Below are 27,720 nucleotides of genomic sequence, written 5' to 3'. Positions count from 1 at the left end.
TTTGCTTTAAATAACATGAAAGTTTATTGTGAATGACTCTAGAAAAAAAGCATCCATACAAGGAAGAATAAAAAACTTTTACTGAACACTGCTCACCAGTATTTACAATGAAGTAAACAATATACAGGTCTGGGAAAATTTACTATAAAGTTAGCATTTCCAGTTTATTCCTGTAGAGTTATATTCTGATCCTACGGATTATGTCCATGTGGGGGTGGGGGGGGGGGTGGGGGGAAGGATTTAAAAGAAACAGATGTCATGCACATCAGTAAGAAAAGACTACAAAGCAGCTGCAGATTTAAGAGAATTCAGTAGTTGCTATGAATGCCATGACTTTATAAAAACCTTATCAATGAAGCAGTAACTTCATATACCAAAAGCTTGATATAAATGAAACAAATTGTGGAAAGCCTTTGACTCCACTTGCACAAATTTACCTGCAAGCCATCTATGGCAAAAGCATACTACTCTTTCCTGCCACCCCCCTCCCCCCACCCAAAAAAAAAAAAAAACCAACAAAAAAAACAAACAAAAAAATTAACACAAACCCAGAACTTGCTCCAAAATACTAAATTCTCACAACTGCTGAGAATTTTTTTACACAGATATCTATATATAAAAGCACTGAAGATTTATTGTGCTTCATCTTCTGGACATGAATGCCAAGTTAACCGCTCTTCATAAAATGCAATCACAATCTGGGGACATCTCACATTGGCTTCTTTTGCTGGCACCAAGTCTGCCTCATCTGAATCTTTCCTGTTACAAACAAAATATAGTTCAAGGTTAAAACTCAGACACCAACTTCATATTTATTGCAGCTTAACCTAGGAAATTACTTATGTATTTCTATCCCAGGTAAATCTCTACATTAAGGATTCCAGTTTGTCTAGAATGTTTTTTTTTTTGTTTGGATGGGTGCCTGCACACAGTGTTAAATTACCCAATCTAGACACAATTTGGCTCATTTTTCCCTCATAGGGAGTTGAGTCCTTTGACTAAGAAGGATACTTTCAAGATATCCATGACTATGCATGATACATTTGCATACAATAGAGGCAGTGTATGCAAATGTATCTGAAGTATATTCATAATGGATTTCCTGATAACCACATCTATTTATGGCTCTCAATGACTGAAGATGGCCACCCCTGGATTAGATTCCTTTATCAAGCCTGTTTACCATCTGTATAGCACAGGCAGGCCATTTCATTTTTACAATATTTTTCCCTTCCTCTCTTCCAAGAATTTCAGCGCTAACCACACAAATTACTAAGCAGCCATGCAAACAATAGGTTTTAGAACAGATTAGCATGGCTTCTGGTAGCTTGAAATGGATTCAAATTATGGAGGACCCTGCCCCCACCACCTAATTTATATACCCATCAGTAAAACTGTTCCCATTTGACTTAGTCTCATACATCAGGTGTCATTACAAATATAATCGTGCCAATATCACTATGAAATCTTTACCCACCTGAAAATTACTCAGTTTAACAAAATAACCCATTCGGTTTACATTGCATATTTTTCCTGCAAGTTCACATCTATAAAAATGACCTTTCACATTCCCAAACATGAAATTATGGAGGGTGTTAATTTCCAAATATCAGGAAATACTCTTTTATAAAAGGGCAAACATCTAGTTAATAGCAAACTTGAGGCTGCCTACATACTAGCATTGTGCCATTTAGCATTTGTCATCTGTTCTATCCTATACTTTACCTTATTTGTTTTCCTGACTCCAGTAGCTATCATATCTGCGGACAGCTGACTTTTCCAGTTATCAAACTTACCCCAGGGACCCAAGCAAATTGGACAATAGGTCAGTTACTGTGTTTGAAATTCATGATTGTGCAACTCATCTGCCTTGGTTATCATATCAAACCAAACTGTGATTAAGTGCTTACATAGGCACCAATCTGGATATTAAAAAAGTACCAAGTCCAGTCACCTCCTCCCTTGTGGGTTCAGTTACCATTTAAAGAAAACCCCTTGCAGGGAATTTAACCAACATTACAATCCACATCTAACAAATTAGAGTGTAACCCACTCCCCTCCATTTCTACCTTTTAGATTGGAGAAACTATTTACCTGATAATTTTGTTTTCCTTAGGTTAGACAGATGGATTCAGGACCAATGGTTTATGTGCTCCCCTGCTAGCAGATGGAGACTGAGTCAGGTTTCAAAGTTGACGTCACCCTAGATATACCCCTGCAGTGACCTCAGCCATTTAGTATTGTGGACATATTGAAAAACTTGAATACAATTTAATAACTTGATTAAGAACTTTATTAAAACTGGTGACCGTAACTGCACTCAACCAAACATAAAAAAGTGCTGAATCCCAGCAATATTATAGATGCTCAGATCTAGGGATAGGGCGATTGCTTATCCGTAACCTCTTTGGGATCAAGATTCATGTGCGATTCCTTGACACTTTTCATGAGCAGCCGTGTTAGGGATGCTGAGTCCATTTGTCTACACTAAGGAAAATGAAATTATCAGGTAAGTAATTTCTCCATTTCCTAGCGTGTAGCCAGATGACCAATGGGATGTACAAAAGCTACTCCCTGTGGTTCGGTTAGCACCGCCCTCGCAAAGGCTTGGATTGATTGAACCTGGAGATGTGCAAGGAAGACCACGTCACTGCTCGGCTGATGTTGATGGAAGACAGTAGCTTAGCTTCTGCCCAGGCCCTAGTGGAATGAGCTTTAACCTGAAGGGGAAAAAGGCTTCCCTGCCTCTACATAAGCTCCCATGACCACTTCCTTGATCCAGCGAGCTATAGCAGCTTGCAAAGCTGCTTCGCCCTTGTTTCCTTCCACCATGAAGAACAAACAAGCGGTCGGTCTTGCGCACCAGTTCTGTACGTTCTAGATACTGTACTAACAGCCTACTGAACTAAGTGGCATAGGAGGCTGTAGTCTGAGTCCTTGTGTCTATCTAGGAATGGTAAGGAAATGGACTGGTTCAGGTGAAAGACTTCCTTTGGTAAGTCTTGCCTCACAAATCTGCTTCACTTTATTGAAGGAGTTAAACATGTGGATAAAGGTGAACCAGTAAATATAGTATACTTGGATTTTCAGAAGGCGTTTGACAAAGTTCCTCATGAGAGGCTGCGAGGAAAAGTAAAAAGTCATGGGATAGGTGGCGATGTCCTTTCATGGATTGCAAACTGGCTAAAAGACAGGAAACAGAGAGTAGGATTAAATGGACAATTTTCTCAGTGGAAGGGAGTGGACAGTGGAGTGCCTCAGGGATCTGTATTGGGACCCTTACTTTTCAATATATTTATAAATGATCTGGAAAGAAATACGACGAGTGAGATAATCAAATTTGCAGATGACACAAAATTGTTCAGAGTAGTTAAATCACAAGCAGATTGTGATAAATTGCAGGAAGACCGTGTGAGACTGGAAAATTGGGCATCCAAATGGCAGATGAAATTTAATGTGGATAAGTGCAAGGTGATGCATATAGGGAAAGATAACCCATGCTATAATTATTTATTTGTAGGGTTTTATATACTGTTATTCGATAGAGCCATCATAACTGTTTACAAATCTGCAATTACACAATGTTGGGTTCCATATTAGGTGCTACAACCCAAGAAAGATCTAGGTGTCATAGTGGATAACACACTGAAATCGTCGGTGCAGTGTGCTGCGGCAGTCAAAAAAGCAAACAGAATGTTGGGAATTATTAGAAAGGGAATTGTGAATAAAACGGAAAGTGTCATAATGCCTCTGTATCGCTCCATTGTTAGACCGCACCTTGAATACTGTGTACAATTCTGGTCGCCGCATCTCAAAAAAGATATAATTGCGATGGAGAAGGTACAGAGAAGGACTACCAAAATGATAAGGGGAATGGAACAACTCCCCTATGAGGAAAGACTAAAGAGGTTAAGACTTTTCAGCTTGGAGAAGAGACGACTGAGGGGGGATATGATAGAGGTGTTTAAAATCATGAGAGGTCTAGAACGGGTAGATGTGAATCGGTTATTTACTCTTTCAGATAGTAGAAAGACTAGGGGGCACTCCATGAAGTTAGCATGGGGCACATTTAAAACTAATCGAAGAAAGTTCTTTTTTACTCAACGCACAATTAAACTCTGGAATTTGTTGCCAGAGGATGTGGTTAGTGCAGTTAGTGTAGCTGTGTTTAAAAAAGGATTGGAAAGGAAGTCCATTACCTGCTATTAAGTTCACTTAGAGAATAGCCACTGCCATTAGCAATGGTAACATGGAATAGACTTAGTTTTGGGGCACTTGCCAGGTTCTTATGGCCTGGATTGGCCACTGTTGGAAACAGGATGCTGGGCTTGATGGACCCTTGGGTCTGACCCAGTATGGCATTTTCTTATGTTCTGAAGGAAGGAAGGAAGGAAGGAACAGTGCAAAGCTGCAATGTTCCTGGAGTCAACTGGAGGAAAGGCTCCTGACATGACAGTACCTGTAGTTCAGAGATGCGATGAGTCAAGCTTACTGCCACCAAGAATACAGACTTCAGCATTAATAGGTGTAGAGAAAGAGTGCACAGCAGCCGAAAGGAAGGCCCTGCTAAGAAGTCCAATACTAGATTGAGGTTCCATAGGGGGACTGGCCGCTTTAAGGGTGGTTGGAGGTATTTAACTCCTTTTAGGAAACGGGCTAAGTCCAGATGTGTCGACAGGTGGGCTCTGTTCACCTCACCTCTGAAGCAGGAGAGAGACTGCCACCTGGACCTTCAAGGAGTTGAGAGACAATCCTTCGTTCAGGCTGTCCTGTAAGAATTCTAGAATCAAGGGGATCTTGGTCGGCTGAGGGGGCACCCCGCATTCCTCGCACCAGGCCTCAAATATTCTCCAGATCTGCATGTACGCCAAGGATATCGAGAACTTCTGCGCACGGAACAAGGTGGCAATTACAGCTGCCACATATCCACGCTTCATCAGGCGAGCCCTCAAGGGTCAGACCGTAAGACAAGACAGAGTGAAAGATCGGAACTTGTTTGAGAAGGTCCCTGTGCGGGGGGAGGCGTAGGCGCTCTCCAATCCAGGGCCACCAGAAGGACTAATCCTCTGTGGCATTCGATCTTGCGAATGACCTTGCCCAGCAGAGGCCACGGAGGGAAGGCTTATAGTAAGTCCTCTGACTAGGTCTGGACAAGGGAGTCGATCCCTTCTGAGACTGAAGAATCAGGGGATCCTTGCATTGTGAGATATGGCCAATAGGTCGATGGATAGGAGGCCCCAGCGAACTACTAAGAGCTGGAAGGCTCTGGTCTACAACCCCCATCCCCCTGGATCCAGACTTTCCCTGCTGAGAAAAAAAGTCTGCTCAGAGATCCCTTGTAGATTTAACTCACCCATTCCATAAGGGGGTCTATCTCCAGAGACACTTGGTTTCTCCCTGGCGTTGATGTAGATTACAGTTGTTGCAGACATGCTAATTTGACAGCACGGGCTTCCAGGTGGTTTATGCTCTAGCGTGCCTCTTCCTTGGTCGAATCACCCCTGGGCTTTTGATTCCTGACAGTGGGCTCCCCACCCTTGGAGGTTCATGTCCGTTATGAGGACTAGCCAGTTCGGTGGGGATAGGCTTACACCCTTGCTTAGATGCACTTCCTGTAGCCACCACTGGAGCTGAGAACATACTTCCATTGGTAGGAAGAGGCGAATAGAGTAGTAGGTTCCAACGTGGTAGCAGCCGCATGTGTGTCCCCGCCGACGATACTACCTCCGGGGTTCATGCCACCAGGCCAAGGACCTGGAGATAGCTCCACACCCTGGGGCGCATGGTGCTTACCAACCGACGCACTTGGCACATCAGTTTCCTTATCAAGGAAGGGAGGAAGACATAGTCCTGCTTGGTGTCGAACTGGACTCCCAGGTACTCTAAAGACTGGGAGGTCTTGAGACTGCTCTTGTCCATTTCACGACCCAACAGAGTTCCTGAAGCAGGGACCTGACCCTGCTGGTCAACTGGAGGATCTCTTCCAACGACTTTGTCCAGATCAGCCAGTCGTCTAAGTAAGGGTGCACCAGGATCCCTTCTTTCTTCAGTGCCGCCGCTATGATCACTATAATTTTGGAGAATAGTCTGGAGGCGGTTGCCAGGCCAAAGGGCTACGCCCGGAACTGATAATGGCGGCCCAGTACTGCAAAGCATAGGAAACGCTGGTGGACTTGATTGATTAGGATATGAAGGTAGGCCTCCAATAGGTCCAGGGATTTTAAGAACTCTCCCCGTTGTACAGCTATTATGATGGGGCGAAGAGTTTCCATATGGAAGTGAATTACCCGCAGATGACAACTGATGCTGGAGATTCAGGATGGGGCAAAATGAACCCTCCTTCTTGGGTACGATGAAATAACCACCCATATTTTCCTGGGACATAGGTCCAGGTTATAGCCCTCAAACTGAGGAGCCTTATTAATATGAAATCCACTGCCAGATTTTTTGTGCTGGGAGCGGCAAGGTGCTATCATGAAAATGTCCCGAGGAATACTGCGAAATTCTAGACCATATCCTTCTCGTATGATATCCAGTACCCATCTGTCAGACATGATCTTGACCTACCTCTGATAGAAGAGGGATAGTTGGCCCCCTCTCTCTTCATTCCGTGGATGGGTCGGCCAAACTTCATTGGGAAGTTAGAGTCGAACCTGAGCCCGAACCAGTTCCTTTTTTGTTTTTGGCTCTGTAAGAACCGAGACCTTCCCGAGGGCAGAGAGATGTATGAAATTACTAGTTTCTGTAGGGCCGGAAGCGCTGGGAGTCCCTGGCACAACCCCTCATGGACGAGAGATGCTGTAACCTCTTTATCTTATCTTCTGGTAGCTGAGACACTGGAGAATCACCTCACTTATAGCTTTTCCAATTCGCTTCCGAATAGAAGGGATTCCTTGAAGGGCATCTTTGTAAGGTTTGCCTTAGAGTTTGTGTCTGCTGACCAATTTCACAGCCATAGCTGTCTTCTGGTCACCACTACTGAGGCTACTACTCTGGCTTAGGTACGCACTAGGTCAGAACTTGCATCTGCTACGAAGGCTGCAGCGGGCTCCATCGCCCCTCTGGGATGCACCCCTGAGCTATCTGCCTCTCTCTAGCGAGAGAGACCGAGACACGAAAGAGCCACCAGGACACAACAGGAAGTGATCTGCAGTGTCATTGCTGTCACCATCACAGGTTTGCTTAAGGATGGATTCATGTCACTCCTCCCTCTACTGGGATAGTTGTTCACTTTGAGACTACACAAACCAGGGTGTCCACTTTTAGGAAATGCAGGCGTTTTTTGGCTGCTGGGTCCAGAGGGTACAAGGCCTCTAAAGCCTGACCTCCTTTGACCTGGAGTGGGATGCCCCAGAAGCCAGTTTTAAATCAACTCCTGGATGGCTTCCAGCATCAGGAAATAGCAAGAGGCTTTCCGTAGACACATCAGGATGGGATTCCTCTTTGGTTCCGACGTAGGCTCTGTGCCAGAACTCCCAGTCTTCAGGGTCTGGGAGACCAGGGTCAGAAATTCATCTCTGTGGAAAAACAATACCATAGCCCGGTATGGCTCCAGGCTTGGAGGAATTTCCCCATCCTGCAATGAGTCTGCATCCCCATTGTCGTCTGTGATGTCTGGGTTCCTATCAGAGATACCCCTGGTGAGGCAAAGCATGTCCAGAGGCATGCTGATAGGGCTGGGAGGACAAGGCCTTCCCAGCTGGGGCTCAGACCAACCAGGGGCAGCAGCTGATTGCACACGAATGCCCTGAAAGAATTCCACTCAAGGAAAGGTTGTCTGGTCCATATGTAATCCAGGAGGAACTAGGGTAGGGGCCACTGAACTGCTCTCTCCCAGGGAGGACACAGCCCCGGGATTGCTCAGATCAGAGGTGCTACCAGATAAGGTCGTGGCTGACCCGTCCTCACACTGGGAGGGGCCGGGCTTGGAGAAGTTCTGAGAGTCCAGCCCTCCCTGGGCTTCCTCAATGCTGGCACAGGAAGGATTCAAGGTCGGACTGTGCAGCCCTAATATGGCAGGCAGCAGAAAGGGAGTGTCGCTTGTGCTTCTTTGTTGCCTGAGCCATAGTTAACTGTAGCTTGTGTGTTCAGCCAGTAAGTACCCGAGCACACACAAATCTACCCCGAGGCATATAAGTGTCTGGTTGAGAGCATATGTATGTACGTACAGGTGTGTGCACTTATGTGCGCGTTAGCTCACAAAAGGGCCAACCTGCACTTCGCGTACCGATAGTCAATGGGGGAAAAGGCCACCACACCAAACCACTCACAAGATTGCACCGCCGCAGCCTGCCACGTGGACTGTCCATAGAGTCTGAAGCGGGGCCTAGCCCATTGGGGGGGCCGCTCAACCCGCTCAGAAATCCCCTTCCCTTGTCCTAATGGGATCGAGAACATAGTCAGTACGGCGCATTGAGCAAGGAGACCAGAGGAAAGACTTACCGACATGCTTCTACGTCTCTGAATCAGAGTTCTTTACTTACCTGGGCTCAGCGCTTACCGGCTGAGAAGTGTGTCTGGCTACAGGGGGAGAGGGTATAGGTAGTCCGCCGCACTCTGTTTCCTGCACCTACTGCCTTTCAGCTGAGCAAAAGTTCACACCGGGAACCGGCTACTGGACTAAGGCACACGTCTGAGGGTTCTCGGAAATCACCTCAGGAATTCTCGGCTCAATCTTTCTCCAGTTTAAAAATGTAAAATTTCTTCTTCTAAAGAGTACTGAGTTCCTGACAGGGAAGGCACAATCCACATCTGCTAGAAGACAGAGAAATACTGAATGGCTGAGGTCACTACAGGGGTATATCTAGGGTGACATCAGCTTTGAAAATTGACTGTCTCCATCTGCTAGCAGGGGAGCACATAACTCATTGGTCAATCCAGCTACACACTAGGAAGTCTGGAATTTTATTCCCTAGCATTTCTGCTCATAGCGCCCCAGCTTATAATACCTGCTCTCCTGGTCTAGCTTGTTGCTCAAGGGTAGCCTAGTGACGATTCTCTCCACAATCTTTGTTGCTAGTCAAGGTAAAAACCCAGATCAATGTTTCTATCTAATGCTCCCACCCTCTATTTTAACATCTGAATCTCTCAACTAGCAGGATCCTCTCTCTCAGATAAGATATAGACCATCTCTACAATACAGCTTTGTGTTTTATATATAGCCCCAATATATCTAAAACTCGCATTGTACCAGGTTTCGAGCCACCTATTGAAGTTGGTGATATAATACCCATCTCCCCCTTACCATGAACAGATTTAGAAAGCTAAGCAAGTTTGGTTGTGTTAGCTTGCCTCCAAATCTGTGCCACCATCACTTCATTTGAATTTTTTTTTTCCTAGATGTCTCACTAGGACGCAAAATTGCAGGATATCAGATATCAAAATAGTCATCGTGCAAATATGAATGGACTTAATCCAATTAACATACCAAAGTTTGAACTCTGTACTGAACACCTTATCTACATACCATTTCATAAGAAACATTAATTCACCGCTGCTATCTGTAGCGCCAATTATTCGTTCAGGATCAAGGCCTCGAGCAAATCCTCTTGGTTTGTCAACCTATAATTTGAGAATGGACACTAAAGATAGGGAACAACCAACCAGCTACAAAAAAGTAGTAATTGTACAAATTTGCAACAATTACAAGTGTTTTAATGGTGGTAAAATTTATTCCATAAAGAATCCAGTTAACTATACTCAAACTAAAAACATAATGGTCTACTTGCAAGGTACAATGCATTTAAAGTAATTAGTCCATTTCAATTACGTATAGCAGAATGCTTTGGGTTCAATTTTAAAATTCTGCATACAATTCCCAAATTAATAGCTTTGCTTGCTACAAAGTGTGTGTACCGCCATCTTGTAGTTTGTCAAATAGTATTAAACCTATTCTTTATTACATAGAATTGTTACACAAGGAAGGAGCCTAATTACTCTCACATGTGCCATATCTAAAACTAGTTATGGCAACTACAGATCATGCCAAGCATCAGAACATAAGAATATTAAAAAAAAAACTTACAGATTCTCTTTTCTTCTTTGATTTACTATCATCTGACTCACTGTCAGATAAAGATTTTCTTTTGTTACTGTCTATTTTTTCTTTGCCAGCTTTTTGGGAATTAAGGAAAGCTTCAATTAATTCTGGACAATCCAAGTTCTCTTCTGGTTCCCATGTGTTGTCTGCACTAAAAACAGAAAAAGAACCCACAAAACAAATGTAAAAGCCTGTGCCAATCATTCTAAGATGAATACTCTTACCAGCCTAGATCATAAAGGTACAGCATGAAGTGCTGGACTGGCAGACAATGTCAGATTCAGAAGAGTCTGGGCTAACCCAATGGCTGACAACCTGAGTTCACTGCCTGACTTAGTGTTTTTTTTTTTCTTAAGCTTGGCTAAGGCTGAGGGAGGATTATGGGTGGTAGAGAAAGAGTTAATCATTGAACAATGGTGACTCCTATTTGACAGAGTTAGGGTGCATAGGTACTAGGTTTCCGAAAGACAGAAGGGGTAAATGTACTGACACGCATCTCCATGTAGAGGTGCATAACCCATTTGTTCTGGATTCATCTGACTGGACGCTAAGAAAGTATCGATTTTCAGGTGGTAGCCTTACAAGTCTCAGCAAACAAACAGTACCAGTGTCTCGACCTTTTCACAAAGCTGCAATTTTTTGATGTAAGCTTCAAAATACAATTTTAATTCCTTTAGCAATGGATGTCTAAGAAGCTAACTATACAGTTTAAAAAAAAACAAAAAAGTCTAAATAAACCACTGCTTGGTTTTCCAAAAACTTTGGACCTCCCTCAATACTATTTAACACACCACTAACATCCAGACAGCATAAACTTCTTTCAGAAAATTAATCTGCTTCTTCTCTTCCTGTCCATGGCTGTTCTCCATGGACAGGAAGTCACACTTCTGAGGGCTCCCAAGGTGTAAATTGTCTTGCAGATCCTAGTATTATAATCTCCAACAACCTGGTATTTATGGGAAGGAGTTAATTGTAAAGGAGAAATTACTACTTACCTGAATTTCCTTTAATGAAGACAGATTAATCCACAGCCAGTGGGTTTTGCACCTCTACCAGCAGATGGAGACTGAGCAAAGCTGATATATACACCTACACTGACATTAGCCCACTAGTATTCTCTGCAAAAGCCAACTGTGGACAACTAAACACTACCTGATCATAACTATTGACAACCATTCAAGCACTCAGTTAACAGAAAAAATAAACAAAACAATGAGCTCAGACAAGGGTACTATCACTAATCTAGGACTTGATCTGACCCTTACCAGTAGTCTCCGGAAACAGTCACTCAGGAGGGCAATAGCACCACCATCCGGCAGCCAAGGGAGGGAAGGTGGATTAACCTGTCTTCATTAAAGAAAAGCAAATTATCTATGTAGTAATTTCTCCTCTCTTAGCATTCAGACAGGTGACTCTACGACCAGTGGGATGTACCAAAGCTACTACTGAACAGGGAGGGAGGCTGCCCGTGGACCGATCAATACTGTACGTGTGAAGGCTAAGTCCTCTCAGGCCTGCACATCCAGGCGGTAACGTCTGGAAAAAGGTGTGCAAGGACCACCACGTCGCAGCTCAGCAAAAACGACAGGAGACAATCTCCAGCCATGACACTGCCTGAGACCTAGTAGAATGAGCCCTAACCTAATTAACAACAGTTGCTTAGCCTTAATAACTGCAGGCTCACCCTGTTTACCTCCACCATGGAATATAAACAGCTGGTCTGTTTTTCTGAGAGGTTTAGAAACCAAATACCTCATGAGATACTGCCTGATATCCAAGGTCCGTTACAGGTTATATTCATCCACATCTCTTTCCCTGTCCAGTGTGGACAGGGAAACAGATTGATTCAAATGAAAATCTGAGATGACCTTTGGCAAAAAAAAAAACAAACCAGTTCACAGCTGGATCACCCCTGGAGTCACTTGCAGGAATGGTTCCCGGCAAGACAGAGCCTGCAGTTCGGAAACTCTATGCACAGAACACTATCCTCAAGGAGAGGCTACACAGTGGTCAAAAAAGGTAGGACCTGCCAGAACCAGATTAAGACTCCACAAAAGCACTGGCAACCGCAAGGGTGGGGGGGGGGACGACAAAGATACTGCACCCCTTTCAAGAAATAGGCCACATCTGGATGGGCCAATAAAGGTTCACCATTCACTTGATCTTGGAAACAGACAAAAGCTGCCACCTGTACCTTCAAGAAATTAAGGGTCAAGCCCTTAACCCACTTTGCAGAAAATCCAAAATATGCACGATCTTAACCAAATGACGATTCATCCTTTTTCCTCACACCTAGCATCAAACACACAAACCTCAATAAAGGCTAAGGAAGTGGAGAACATTCGCACTCGAAACGAGGTGGAATCGCAGCAGTGGCATATCCATGCTTCAGTAACCGAGCCCTCTCAAGGGCCATTTCTTGTGAAGACTATGTCCCTTCTGTAACAAATCCTCGTGGACTTGTAATTGGAGAGGAGAGTCCATTAGGAGCCTCCGCAGATCTGCATACCATGGCCTCCTGGGCCAAATCTGGTGCCACCAAAAGCACCAACCCCATGTGTGTCTCGATCCTCTGAATCATTCTGCCCAATATTGGCCATAGGGAAAAGGCATATAGAAAGATGTTTGTCTTCCAGCATGAGGGCATAGATGCCCAAGGACTTGAGATCTCTCCTGCGACTGAAGAAGCGTAGAATCTTTGCACTGTGTGATGTCGCCAGCAAGTCTAGAAACGGGAGATCTCAGCGGCCCACTATGAGCAAGAATGCTTTTTGTTTGACAATTCCCATTCTCCTGAATCCAGACTGCTGAGAAAATTGGCTCATACACTGTCTTTTACCGTAGTGTGTGTGAGGCTGAGATTTAAAGATGTACTTCTACCCATTCCATGAGCTGGGCTATTTCCTTCAACACTTGCTGGCTTCTTGGTTCCTCCCTGGCAATTGATGAAAGCTATCGTCGTCAGGCATCATTTGGACCAAGCAACCCCGCAAGCGGTCAATGAATCGCAAGCATGCTAACTGAACGGCACAGGTTTCCAGCCGACTGATGTTTCACAGAGATGTCTCTGTACTCCAGTGCACCTGTGCTGTCAACTCCTGCCAGTGGGCCCTTCCCCCCCAACCCTGGGAGCTCACATCATTGTGAGTACTTGCCAGCCCAGTGTTCATAAGGGAATGCCCTTCCTTAGATGATCTGCTTGCAACCACCACTGCAATGCCGATCTCCACTGTTAAGTGAAGCTGTATCGAGTAATCCCGAGACCGTGGATTCCAATGCACAAGCAGTGTGCGCTGAAGAGAACACACCCTTGCCCATGGAACCACCAACCCGAGCACCTATCGATAAGACCATACCATCTGGCGTATTGTTTCTGTCAATAGTCTCACCTGCACCATCAGTTTCTGAATGCAGATCTCCAGCAGGAACACCCTGCCCTGCTTTGTGTCAAAACGAACAGATATTCCTTAACCGACAGTTACAGGTGTTGGCATTTGTTTCAGTGCACCGGCGGTCTCCAGTGCCAAAAAGATTTTTTATTATATATATATATATATATATATATATATATATATATATATACATACACACACACACACCCCCCATAATCAGTTGAACTAGTTCAAAGTTAATCAAGTATTAAGCAACCTATATCTACGCTGGCTTTTCGAAGAGAATACTGAAGAGCTAAGCATGCTGCACAGGTATATGTAGGCTGTCAAAGTTGAAATCTGACTCCATCTCCCATCTGCTATCAGGAGAGCACAATACCCATTGGTCCTGAGTCCCATCTGTCTATGCTAAGGAAACCGAAATTATCAGGTAAGTCATTTCTCCATTAAAGGATCACTCTTTTTTGGGAGTGAGTTGGAAAAAATGGCCAACAAGGGGGGTGAGTTCCAGATTACTCTGTTACCAGAGGATAAAAAGCAGGTGCTGCGCTCATTGGGCACAAGAGGTCGTGCTAGGAGTTTCAAATGTTTTTGATCCTATGGAGGAGCAGCTTCTCAGTGGGCTCAACTTTTGTCCCAGGCAGTCCAGATGGAGTCTGGTTTGAGCAGAGGTGCCCCCTCAATGAAGGTGTGCTGACCCACTCTCGAGAACAGGAGATGGGGGGGGGGGGGGGGGTTTGCCTTTTTTTTTTTTTTTTTTTTTAAATCTGTGGTGGGTCAATCACATCAGACCAGTGGGTTCTGGAGGTATAAAAGACAGCTGTGCTCTGGAGTTTCTCAGTGTATCCAAGGTTCTCTATTTCTGGAGCAGCCATGGGTGGGATGCTGAGTCCATCTGTCTACAGGACCAATGGGATGTACAAAAACTATTCCCCTACCGGGTGGGAGGCGGCCCATGGCTCACTTAGTGCTGCCCTTGCAAAGGCTGTATCCTCCCTGGTCTGGACATCCAGGCGGTAGAACCTGGAGAAGGTGTGTAGGGAGGACCATGTCGCTGCTCGACAGATCTCAGCTGGCGAAAGCAGCCTGGTTTCAGCCCAGGAGACTGCCTGGGCCCTTGTAGAATGCACCTTGACCTGTAGAGGTAGTGGTTTTCCTGCTTCTATGTAGGCAGCATTAATGAAGACTTTGATCCAGTGGGCTATGGTCGCCCATGATGCCGCTTCCCCTTGTTTCTTCCTGCTGTGAAGGACGAACAGGTGATCAGTTTTGCGCAAGGATTACGATCTCTTGAGGTATTGGACTAGGATTCTGCCGACATTCAGGTGGAGAAGGAGGCGTGAGTCTTCTGAATCCCTGTGTTCATCTGGAGATGGTAAGGATATGGTCTGGTTCATAAAGAACTGGGAAACCACTTTTGGAAGGAAGGATGGTACTGTACACAGCTGTATGGTGCCTGGGGTGAACCTGAGAAACGGTTCTCAACAGGATAATGCTTGAGGTTCGGAGATGCACCGAGCTGAGCATATTGCGATCAAGAATGCTGTCTAAGGTCAAGAGGCATAGGGAGAGACCGCTTGTTGGTCTGAAGGACTCCCCTGCTAGGAAGTCTAATGCTAGGTTGAGGTTCCACACAGGCACCGGCCACTTTAGTGGTGGTCGGAGTTGTTTGACTCCTTTCAGGAAGCGAGACACATCAGGATGAGTTGACAGTCTGATGTCGTCCACTTCGGACCTGAAACAAGCCAGTGCTGAGACTTCAACATTGAGGGAGTTGAGACAACCCCTTCTGCATGCCATTCTGTAGGAATTCTAGGATCGTGGGAATCTTGGCTGTCCTCTGAAGGAGGGCGCGGTCTTCACACCAGGCTTCAAATACTCTCCAGACCCATATGTAAGAGATGTGGAGAACTTGCGTGCTCGGAAAGGGTGTCAATCACGGCTTTTGAGTAGCTGTACTTCTTTAGGTTAGTCCTCTCAAGGGCCATACCGGAAGAGAGAATCGAGCCGGGTCTTCGTTAGAGATCGGTCCCTGCATGGCGGTAGATGCAGAGGATTCCCTGCCAATAGTCTTCACGTGTCCGCATACCATGGTCTTTTTGGCCAATCCGGGGTGACTAGTAGGACTAGTCCCCTGTGGTGCTAGTGAATGACCCTGCCCAGTAGCGACCAGGGTGGGAAGGCGTACAGGTGGTCTTCCTCTGGCCAGTTCTGGATGAGAGCGTCGATTCATTGAGACTGTGGTTCTCAATGAATTGAAGAATCTGGGGACTTGGGCATTGCAACGAGTTGCAAGGAGGTCCATGGCTGGGGGACCCCATCGATTCACTATCACCTAGAAGGTTATATCTGCCAGCGACCATTCCTCCAGGTCTAGGCTCTCTCTGCTGAGATAATCTGCTGAGATGTTGCCTTTTCCTGCGATGTGGGAGGCCGAAATCCCTTGCAGGTTTGTTTCTGCCCATTCCATGAGAGGGTCTATTTCCAGAGACAACTGCTGGCTCTTGGTTCCTCCCCAGCAGTTGATGTAGGCCATGGTTGTGGCATTGTCAGACATGACTGATAGGCTCGCCTCTGAGTCTGTGGCTGAATCACAAGTAGGCTAATCTGACTGCTTGAGCTTCCAGTCAGTTTATGTTCCATTCCGCCTCTTCTTTGTTCCATTGTCCTTGGGCTATTAGTTCACGTCCGTGGTGAGCAGGATCCACTTTGGTGCGGATAGGTTTACACCTCTGCTTAGGTGTTCTTCCTGTAGCCACCACTGAAGATTATACCGAACCTCTGTCGGTAGCTGGAGGCGAATTGAGTAGTTCTGGGACACTGGATTCCATTGTGACAATAGGGAGCATTGTAGTGGTCATATATGGGCCCTTGCCCATGGAACAACTTCCAGAGTTAATGTCATGAGGCCGAGGACTTGAAGGTAGTCCCGTACCTTAGGGCGAGCAGAGTTCAACAGGTTTTGCAACTGACCCATCAGTTTCCTTCTCCTTGGAGGGGGAAGGTAGACCTTGTCCAGCTTGGTATCGAACCGGACTCCCAGGTATTCTAGTGACTGGGAGGTCTGTAGGCAGCTCTTGGCTGTGTTCACGACCCACCCGAGCTCTTGTAGCAGGTTCTTGACTCTGGTGGTCGCATGGCGACTCTCCTCCAGAGACTTTGCTCTGATCAGCCAACCATCCAAGTACGGATGTACCAGAACTCCTTCTTTCCTCAGTGCTGCCGCTACTACCACCATAATTTTGGTGAAGGTTCTGGGAGCAATAGCTAGTCCGAAGGGTAGCGCTCGAAATTGGTAATGATTGCCCAGTATTGCAAAATGCAGGAAGCGCTGGTTGTCCTGATGGACCGGGATGTGAAGGCAGGCGTCAGATAGGTCCAGGGAGGTTAAGAATTCTCCCGGTTGTACCGCCATTATAACAGAGCATAGGGTTTCCATGCGAAGTGTGGTACCTTCAGGTAACTGTTGACGGTCTTGAGGTCCAGGATGGGCCGGAATGTTCCTTCTTTCTTGGGAAAGATAAAATAGATGGAATAGTGGCCAGTATTTTGTTGAGCCATAGGTACCAGAGCTATTGCCTTCAGGCTGAGTAGTCTTGCTAGTGTGGTTTCCACTGCCAGTCACTTGGAGTTGGAATGGCACAGTGATCTCATAAATTTGTCTGGGGGGGATGTTTTGGAATTCCAGGGAGTACCCCCCTCTCGAATGATAGTTAGGACCACTTGTCAGATGTTACTTCGACCCATCTTTAGTAGAAGAGGGTAAGTCTGCCCCCCTGTGTCTTCTCATTGTGGGGCACAACCGGAAGCTACCCCTGACCTTGCTCCTCTCAATGTGCTTGTACCGAAAGGACTGAAACCTTCCTGAAGTTCGAGGTGCTTGGGACTGTGTGTTCCAGTAAGGTTTAAAACGCTGCAATCCTCTCCCCTTGGTTCTTCTGGGAGAAGAGCACTGATATGTTCTTTTGTTCCCGTCTTCAGGGAATCGGGGTACTGGGGATTCGCCCCATTTGTTGGCTAACTTCTCCAGTTCGCTCCCAAACAGGAGGGATCCTTTAAAAGGCATTTTTGTGAGGTTAGTCACGTCAGCTGACCAAATTCGGAGCCATAATTGTCATAGGGCCTCCACTGCGGAGGCGGCGACACCCCTGGATGATGTGCGTACGAGGTCTGCGGTAGCATTGGTGAGAAATGAGACCGCATGTTCCATCGCTTCTCTGGACGTGGTAGCGTTTCTGGAGAGGATCAAACAAGAACGTGCCACCAAGGCGCAGCAAGAGGCAATTTGTAGCGTTTTTGCTGAAACAAAGGACTGCTTAAGGATGGCTTCCAGACTTCTGTCTTGGGTGTCCTTCAGTGCCGCTCCTCCCTCCACAGGAATAGTCGTGCGTTTTGAGACAGCACAGATCATAGCGTCCATTTTAGGGAAGCGTAGATGTTCCCTGGCCATGGGTTCCAGTGGGTATAGGGCTTCTAGTGCCCATCCCACTTTAAAACTGGCCTCTGGAGCATTCCATTCCAGGTCAATCAGTTCCTTGATGGGCTCCAACATAGGAAAATAGCATGATGCTTTACGAAGGTACACCAACATGGGATTCTTTTTCGGTTCCAATGTAGGGTCCGTGCCTGGGAGACCCAGTGTCTTCATAGTTTGGGTCACGAGGGCTGGTAATTCATCTTTGTGGAAGAATCGGAGCATGGTGCGGTATGGCTCTATCCCTGGGGTGTGGGGGGAGGATTTCCCCTTCTTCCAGGGAGTCTGTTTCCTCATCTGAGGTGTCTGGATCCCCATCCGGGATGCTCTTGGTTAGGAGAGGCATGTCTCGGGAGCCTAGGGAGGTGCTGGGAAGGACTTGTGCTTCTGGCGGAGTTTGAGGCAAGTGGACATCCGGGGCTGGTTGCGCCTGGACAAAGGTTTGCAGCCCTTTGAATAGACCTAAGGGCCCATAACACGCATTTTTCATCCTCAGCCAGAATACAAAAGCTCTCATTCCTTTGCTCACCTTCAGACTAATATCAGGGTCTTCCCATTTCACAATCATGTCTCCATTTGTCCCAATAGCTACAAGCTCACCCTTTTCCACTTTCTTTTTAAACAGTTTTAACGAGTAGGAACCTGGCACACCACAAGACTTCAGAAGAGAGGAAAAGAATGATGGAAGCCCCTTTATTTTTAGATAACAAGAGGATCATTGATGAGGCAGGAAAAAAAAAAAAAAGATGGAAAGAGGAGTAATTCCAGCGATCATAGTCAGAAAGAATCCTGTTCTAATAACTACCATAGAAGCCCCCAGTCCACTGGCTGTGCTCAACCAAGGGAGGGAAATACAAAATACTTTAACCTCAGGCCCATCTAAATTTCTCTCTTCTTCAACCAACCAGGCCTCAGCTCACAGCAAAAGGATGCTTGCCTGCTAGAGGGGTAATATTGGCACACTGAGGTCAGCAAGCCTGTTAGCCTGTCTCCATCTGCTGACTGAGGCATAAATTCATGCATCTGGACTTGTATGGCTGGAAGATAAAGACGGACCTTGGAGGTTTCCTACAGCCTTCAAAAATGGAACCCACCAATATGCTGATCAGAAATCCTACGAGATTTCAGCACTTGTGATGAGTGTAAGTCTTCTCTCTTAAAAAAAAAAAAGACACTCCTCATTATCAACTTTGTAATCATAGAAGCATTCATATTTCTACAGCAACAACAACAACTAAAGAATACAACTGTGAAATGACTTTAAATATATAGATCCTCAATCAAAATTGTTGATCTAACTCTACTGTAACCTACTTTAAATTTATTGCAATTCTCTAAGGCCATTTTTGGGTACTTGCCAGGTTCTTATGGCCTGGATTGGCCACTGTTGGAAACAGGATGCTGGGCTTGATGGACCCTTGGTCTGACCCAGTATGGCATATTCTTATGTTCTCATGGTTTAAAAAAAAAAAAAACCCACAACACCAATAAGTATATCAGAGAGAATTTCTTCTTCTAACAGACTTGCTCTCCCTAGCCCAAGACAGACTGGGTGAAGGCAGGTGGTAAGGAAGAAATCAATTTTCTCCCCCCTCCAAAAGGGGCAGGAGCCCCTCATGGTCTTGGGGGGGGCACCAGGGAAAGAACCCACACTATACAAAACCCTTTTCACCCCTTGGACTCTAACGGAACCTCCAAAGGGTGGGCAACCTGGAGTACTTCCAATGCTGCACCAGTACAGATATGTCTGATTCTGCCCAAGACAAAGGTTTACTGCTACATCAGCTTATGTATTGTTGAGTGATGTCACAGAAAAAAAAAGTTTAGTTCTCCATCTCCACCTGCTGACAGGAAGGCAAAACCCACTTATCCTTCCATACTAGTCCAGACAAGGAAGCAGTAGTTTATTGATATCCACGATTTCAAATGTGAAAATGCATTTAACATTGAAAGTGAGAAGCAGCTTTCAGCAGCTCAGAAGAAAGTGAACAGGATGAATATACTGATGACAGATGGTCACTGCCCAATTCCTTGGCAGCCAGTTTTTTTTCAAATACTGTCAGCTAAGGAAATTTCTTGATACAGCACATAGCTTGGTCATGTGCAACTCCAGTAAGGTTAATTTATTAGAGAAAAACAACTACCCATAATCCAGGAGACAGCCATGTACCCTCCAAGTTGCATGACAGGAACAGGGAAACAATAGTTTCCCTGCATGCATATATCCTCAAACATTCATTCCTAGTACTGGGCTAATGCATTACAGTTTGATCATTTCAATTATAGTAGTACTTACAGAAGCTTCTGACCAAGAACTGGAAAGCCAACATAAAATGAACAGATCTCACAAACTTACTTTAAATCTGTTCCTATACAATGTTAAATTACTTTGTAAATTGTTATTTTCTTGTTATGATTTCTTGTTTTTTAATCTATTCCTCCATACTGCCTTTGGTTAACCCCTCGCCTAGTTCTCCTTCCCTGTTGATATGTATTTTCCAAGCCTTTTGTTAATATGTGAACCGGTATGATGTCCCCACTAATACCGGTATATAAAAGTTTCTAAAAAAAATAAATAAATAAATTTGTGTTTACATGCTATGAGTTAGAATACAACTACCTATTCATAACCAGTAAGAAAAATGTGTAATATCCATATTGTCTACAGCCACATATACAAGTCACTGGTACTTTTTTTTTTTAGAACAGAAGTTATTCAATATTTAATCTAAAACAGACTTGTCAGATTATTAATATCTTGACTGAGTGGGCACTGATACTCCACTGTGCTTTTCAAAGTAAGTTTTAACCAATTGCTACTATCATCAACTCCATTAAAAAAAAAAAAAAACACAACAAAAAAAACCACAACACACAAAATAAACAAACCCACCAACATATTGTTAGGTCAACAAAGCTTACCATGCAGCATGCAAACTCTGGGGCAAATGAGCCTCTCCTATTCATGAATTTCAGGAAGAAGAGTGGTGCTTTTTACCAACATCTTCCTCCTCTGCCTTCTTCACTATGAAGTTGGAAGAGCAAAAGGGCCCTGAACAGGTCAGACTTCAGTTTAAGGCTCACAGATGCAAAATAAAGCCATACTACTCTCCCAAATGCATTGATCCACTTAATATAGAACCAGAGCGCTTAACTGAAAGACAGTATGTATGTTTAATAGTGTAAATTGTTTTGAATAAACTGCTCTCAGCCTTCTCTATACTTCTAATTTTCCAGGTTGAATGATCACAGAACATTTAAACTATTGTCTATGCCGTTTTAGAATTCAGGCCAGATTTGGTAGGATACTATATGCTGATCTAAGCTATGCTTTTATTGTCAACGAATAAGATTAGTGTATGATGGACACATGTACAACAATACTATCCAAATGATAACTAAAAAACTTTCACCAGTTTACTTCATACCTGTTGTATCTAAGAAATTCAAGTCATTAGGTAACAGAACACCCATCTCCCCTAAAGTCCATCACATTCAGATTCTGAGTATTTATTGGTTGGACTATGCTAACCTGTTTTAGGAATTGGAGAAATTACTTACCTGATAATTTTGTTTTCTTTAGTGTAGACAGATGGACTCAGGACCAATGGGTATAGTGTACTTCTGATAGCAGTTGGAGACTGATCAGATTTCAATCTGACGTCAGCCCTAGTACATATAACCCTGCAGGAAGTGCAGCTCTTCAGTATTCTCCTCAAAAAGCATTGTGGATATGTGTGTGACTGACTAACTTGAATAGGCTATAGCTGGAGACCGCCAGTGCCCTCAATCGGGAAACATTGACACCCAGTAGGATGGGTGTCCTACATGAAGGAAAGCATGGCTTACCCTTGAATCACTCGCTCCCAGGGATGTCCCCCGAGAATTCCATAAGTAACAGCAGCCGTGGGTGGGATGCTGAGACCATCTGTCTACACTAAGGAAAACGAAGTTATCAGGTAAGTAATTTCTCCATTTCCTAGCGTGTAGCAGATGGATTCAGGACCAATGAGATGTATAAGAGCTACTGCCTGGGCTCTAGTAGAATGGGCCTTGACTTGTAGAGGCGATGGCTTGCCTGCTTCTACGTAGGCCGCCTTGATGACTTCTTTGATCCAGCAGACTATGGTTGCTCGCGAGGCCACTTCCCCTTGCCTCCTCCTGCTGTGAAGGACGAATAGGTGGTCCGTTCGTACTGGTTCTGACATTTCCAGGTATCTGGATAGGAGTCTGCTGATGTTGAGGTGGCGTAGACTTCAAGTATCTTCTGAATTCTTATGCTCATCTGGCGATGGTAGCGAGATGGAAGTGAGACACTACTTTGGGGAGGAACGAGGGGACCGTACGTAGCTGGATGGATCCCGGGGTGAGCCTGAGAAACGGGTCACGGCAGGATAGTGCTTGTAGCTTGGATATACAACGGGCTGAACAAACTGCCAGCAGGAAGGCTGTCTTCAATGTTAATAATCAGAGAGACAGGCCGCGGAGAGGTCTGAAAGAGGCTCCTGCTAAGAAATCAAGGACCAGGTTGAGGCTCCAAAGAGGTACTGGCCACTTTAGGGGTAGTCGGATATGCTCGACTCCTTTCAGGAAGCGTGAAACGTCCAGGTGAGAGGCTATGCTGTCGCTCTCAGTTCCGTAGCATGACAATGCAGCCACCTGTACCTTAATGGAGTTGAGGGACAATCCCTTCTGTAGGAATTCCAAGACCGCAGGAATTTTGACTGAGCGTGGTATGATGTCGTGGTCCTCGCACCAGGCTTCGAATACTCTCCAAATCCTCATGTATGTTAGAGATGTGGAGAACTTGCGTGCTCGGAGAAGGGTGTCTATTACAGCCCCCAAGTATCCGCTCTCTCAGGCGAGCCCTCTCAATGGCCAGACCGCAAGAGTGAATCTAGTTAGATCCTCGTGGAGGATCGGCCCTTGCTGGAGCAGGTCTCTGTCAGTAGTCTTCACGTGTCTGCATACCACGGTCTTCTTGGCCAGTCCGGGGCCACAAGAAGCACTCGTCCCCTGTGCAGTTCTATCTTGTGAATGATTGTGCCTAATAGGGGCCACGACGGGAAGGCGTATAACAGAGCCTCTGGCCAGGTCTGTACCAGGGTATCGATTCCCTGGGACTGAAGTTCCCACCTGCAGCTGAAGTAACTGGGCACTTGGGCATTAGACCGGTTTGTCAGAAGGTCCATGGTTGGTGTTCTCCAACGGTTCACTATCAGTTGGAAAGCTGCGGTCGACAGCTTCCATTCTCCTGGGTCTAGACTTTCTCTGCTGAGGTAATCCGTCGTGATGTTGTCTTTCCCCGCGATGTGGACAGCCGAGATCTCCTGGAGATTCACTTCCACCCACGACCCACCATCGTAGCTGGGTCTGAACTCTGCCCGGGAGCTGTAGATGTATGGCGTAGTTCTGGGACAGTGGATTCCATTGCGATAGAAGTGAGCGCTGTAAGGGTCTCATATGAGCTCGAGCCCATGGCACTACCTCCAGTATGGCTGCCATAAAACCGAGGACTTGTAGGTAATCTCATGTCACGCGCGTAACTTGTGCGTACAGTACTTGAGCGTGCGACGTTGTGCGCACGGATCGAGACGGCAGACAGGGTGGCGAACAGGGCCAAAATGGCGACGTGGCCATGCGGACAATATGGCCACCACCTCGGAGGGTCTCCACGTGGGAGGACCCTTGGATCTAACCGGGGTCTAGCCCTGCTAGGGCGGATCAACCTGGAGGCACTAGTCCCGGCCAGCGACCTGTGCGACTCCTCGAGCTTCAGAGACCGGGTCTTTAAAGAAGATTTCTACCTTCCCTTGTCTCGTCGCTTCCCGGTTTCGTTCTGGGCGGTCTCCAGCTCCAGGGGGAGAGGGCAAATACCTTCACCGCCGCGCTCGAGGTTGCACCCGCTGCCTCTCAGCCGCACCCGAAATCGGGAGCTAGGTCCCCGAAGGTCAGCTGCTGGACCGAGGCTTACCTCAGAGGGATCGCGGAAATCACCTCGGGAATTCTCAAGTGGGGGAGGGACCCAAGGGTGTCACCGCAGGAGAGCGGGGCTCGTCTGTAGAGGTAAGAATTCTTCTTGTTTCAGGTTTTCTCCGTTAAATTTACTCTAACACTGTGAGAGCGTGCAGGTAGTCCCTAACTGCTTTGGAGACGGAAAATACTGAATAGCTGCACTTCCTGCAGGGGTATATGTACTAGGGCTGACTTCAGATTGAAATCTGATCAGTCTCCAACTGCTATCAGGAGTACACTATACCCATTGGTCCCGAGTCCATCTGCTACACACTAGGAAATATCCCTTTCCCTGTTTTCTGTGCAGTATTTTTTAGTTGCACTCACAAATCCTGTATTACATTATACCAATGCATTATGAATTAGCTTCTCTTACTCTGTAAAACCCTTCCACTTCAAGTAGTATTCAACTTTTCCATTTACAACACGTCTATCCAGGACTTTCTCCACAACAAATTCTTCTGGTTCAGCCTCTTCCACTTTTTTACCCTTGCCATTCTGTTTCTTTCCCATTTTGTTCTATGAAAAAAGCACATATTTAAATTACACTTTTTTTGCCATCAGAAAATGAAAAGCTAATGAGGCAGTTTAAAAGGAAACTAAGCACCATTAAATGTTAAGGACAAAGTTGCACATGGTTATGACATTTATGTGAATGTGTTACAAGCAAAATATTATTGGTACCTGTTCCATGTGTTTCTTACACATGCAACCCTCCCCCCCAGCCCACCTGCACCAGGAGAGGAGGAAAATACCAAAGCCTTATATGTCCTGCCACACTTCCAAGTTAAAAAGTTTTAAGGAGAGGCCGAGGGAAAAAGCTAGGAGGGGAAAGGAAAAAATAACAGCTAAAAGCTAGATTTTGAGGGGTAGGCAACTCCAGACTGAGTGCCACCAACAGGTCTAGGTTTCAGGATATCCACAAATCACATGCATGAGATATTTGTACACAGTGAAAGCAAAGCATGCAGCTATATCTCATGCATATTTATTGTGGATATTCTGAAAGTCATTACCTGTTGTTAGCACTTAAGGACTGTAGTTACCTAACGCAGGCCTCGAATGAAGGGAAGAAGTTGAGAGATAAAAGCATTTCTTTAAAAAAAAAAAAAGTGTTCACCGCTTTTAAAATTGGCTAGCATCTTGCTTTTCAAAATATTTTTCCAGCCCAGATATAAATATATCATTAAATAGACCACAAAAAATGAAGTCAACTGGTTTCCTAACTTGAGCATTTCACATGCAGCTTCTTAAATCCTCTGAGCTCATCTTCTAATTTTTTTCCTTTTTTGGGGGGGGGGGACGGGGGGGACGACAGGACTTGCTTGGCAAATTGCTATATTTCGAAAATACACAAGTTTTTATAGGGAAAAAGGCCTAAGCAAAAACTGGAGTCAGATAACGACAAGCAGAGTAGCTTTAAACGTTTTATGGCATCACAACGTGCTCTAAGCTACTCGAATTTCAACTGACTTGAACTAGTTTATTTCCCTAAAGATCATCCTACATTTGGGGGGGGGGGGGGACAGAAAATAAAGAAAAAGGATCCATTGAGTGCACTATTTTTAGTGATAGAAATGTGAATTAGCCGGATAAATGGTGTAGCCATTAAGAGGAAAGACAGGCTAGTTTTCACAATTAAACTACAAACAAACAAATTTTCAGATTTAACATAAGGGGTTACATTCCTCTTAGAGACTATGCGTTTATTAAAACGTACAGAGCTTGCAGTACTGAAGATGTAGCCACGCCTCCATTCACAGCAATTATATAAATTGGTATCTCGAAGCGATTTCAGTCCCTGCACCTTAATGCGTCAGAACAATTAAATAAGAGTTTATGAAATATAGGATTTCTTCCTAGGACTTACAACCTAGAATCCTTGCAAACCTCTTGAAGCCAGTCTCCTCGCGCTGGCCTGGCTGCTCTCCTTCCTTAACCTCGGAAACGTACTATTCGCCAAGTCTCCAGCGCCATCTTAATCTCTACTTACCATGCAAAAAAAAAAAAAAAAGAGAGAGAGAGAAACCAAACACCGCACTCCAGTGATCCAAGCAGGGGAGCGGACTAATATTAAAAATAAAAGGTCTGCTCACAGGATTCGTTCGGAGGCACAGCAAACCTTACAAAATAAAATAAAAATCAAGATTACAGATGGGAGGGCCACACACGAGCGGCCTCTCAGGTCACGGCATTCCATTACTTACCCACCAAACTCAGCAGATGTGCACGCAATGTACCAAGTTATTAACCTTAAGATTTAAATGGTTTGTTTTTTTTTAAGTTTTTTTTTTTTTTTTAAAGGGAGCCTGGCCCTCGGTAGGCAGAGAGAAAGCGAAATGCGAGCACCGTCTTCCTGCTTTACCTCCCTCTGGGCCAGACGCGCCAGCAATAATGTCCGGGGTCGGCGAGCGTCATGTGCTCCGGGAAGCCAAACGCGCTGACCTCCGGCCCACATGGACAACAGCAGAAGTTGCACCGTACATTCCTCCCCCACGCAGAAAAAAAAAAACTAGACTGTAAAATATATAGATATAGATCAAAACTTGCCAATTTGGTCTGCGTCTCGCCGACGCCTTCTGCCTCGTTGGGCCCCAGCCTGCCTCTATCCGCTAACCGGCTTATCCCTGCCTGCGCGACAGTGCGAAAACGGGCTGCAATACAAGTCAGAGCACATTATTGCTGCACACTTTTCTTCCTCCTCTTCTGTACACACGATATCAGTGCACGCGGCTCTCGCTTCCTCTGCACACGCACCATCGAGTGGTTATATATATATATATATATATTAGATACTGGCTGCATGCACTCTAGAAATCGCAATAAAGTTTATGCATGCTCTATGAAAAAAGCAAAAGGTGGGGCTGGGGGAAGGGGGAGAGCGGGCGTTAAGGAATAAGGTAAATCTACCTCCCACCTCCTCCCTCTGCTGGTTTTTTTTTTTTTGTTTGTTTGTTTTTTGCTCTTTGCCGTTTTTCAAGCATTTTAAGCCTATAATGCGCAGAGCGGGCAGTTTTGCCATCCAGCAGCTCTGCATTTACCGCGAAGGCCTCAGTACAAGCCAGTCCTTCCATTTTCCCTGCGTATACATCCAGCCGGAACAAGCTCTGGGCCGCACGTTTGAGTCCCCCCATAACATGTGCGTATGGAAGAATAAACCCAGTTTATTCGTTAGTTGCATAATCGAACTCACTCACCCCCGGCGCTGCACGCGGTGCTCTTTGTCGCGAACGACTAACAGGAATCACTAACCGCGCGCGCTCAGCCTCTACAGCGCCTACTTACTGGCTTCCTACTAAGCTCGCGCCAAAAGTCATCACTTATCAGGGCGCGCGCCACAAGGGGGGGAGGAGGGGGGAAGAGAAGAGATGTGGAAGGCGGAGGCAACGGTGCACAGTCACAATAGACGAGTTCAGCTTATTCCCGCAGCCAACGATTTCCACTGACAGTTTTCTTTTCAAATTTTATCCCCTATTGTGACGTCATCTAACGTTCGGTGTTCTATGTAGTCGGACCTATTGTCCAAGATTTACAGGGCATTTGAGGAATCCATTTTTTTCATAGTAAATAATCAGGGCAGCTCCTCGCAGAAACAAATGATTGCAAAAACATTGTAATCCATATTTGAAATAAAGTGTAAAATGCGTTTTCTATAGGGAAATATCTACAGTACCTGAATGTAACTTGCTTTAAGCTAAAAAAATATGTTTAATTCCTAGAGAACATATGGTAGCTGTATTTAAATTTATCCAACAGAGACTATAAAAATAGGTGGAGCTAGTAAACTCCAGGCGCTCATA

At 45.4% G+C, this 27,720-nt stretch overlaps 1 protein-coding gene across 5 annotated transcripts; it reads right to left on the bottom strand.

Moving 5' to 3' along the window:
* CBX3 (chromobox 3) lies at positions 1-27,317 on the bottom strand. Of its 5 annotated transcripts, none has more exons than XM_029589152.1 (6): positions 27,206-27,317; positions 26,471-26,574; positions 24,297-24,439; positions 10,025-10,190; positions 9,467-9,561; positions 1-759 (listed from the first exon to the last, which is right to left on the bottom strand). In XM_029589152.1, the coding sequence occupies exons 3-6, from the start codon at positions 24,431-24,433 to the stop codon at positions 633-635; spliced, it is 525 nt and encodes a 174-aa protein (XP_029445012.1). In that variant the 5' UTR covers positions 24,434-24,439; positions 26,471-26,574; positions 27,206-27,317; the 3' UTR covers positions 1-632. The 5 variants fall into 5 exon arrangements, with proteins under 5 accessions (XP_029445012.1, XP_029445011.1, XP_029445013.1 ...); XM_029589151.1 differs by having other exon boundaries at positions 27,118-27,272; XM_029589153.1 differs by lacking the exon at positions 26,471-26,574 and having other exon boundaries at positions 27,118-27,259.
* Positions 27,318-27,720: the final 403 nt, after the last annotated feature.

Source organism: Rhinatrema bivittatum, chromosome 2 (genome assembly GCF_901001135.1).
Source record: "Rhinatrema bivittatum chromosome 2, aRhiBiv1.1, whole genome shotgun sequence".
Lineage (NCBI taxonomy): Eukaryota > Metazoa > Chordata > Amphibia > Gymnophiona > Rhinatrematidae > Rhinatrema > Rhinatrema bivittatum.
This window is presented reverse-complemented; position numbering and strand designations above follow the sequence as displayed.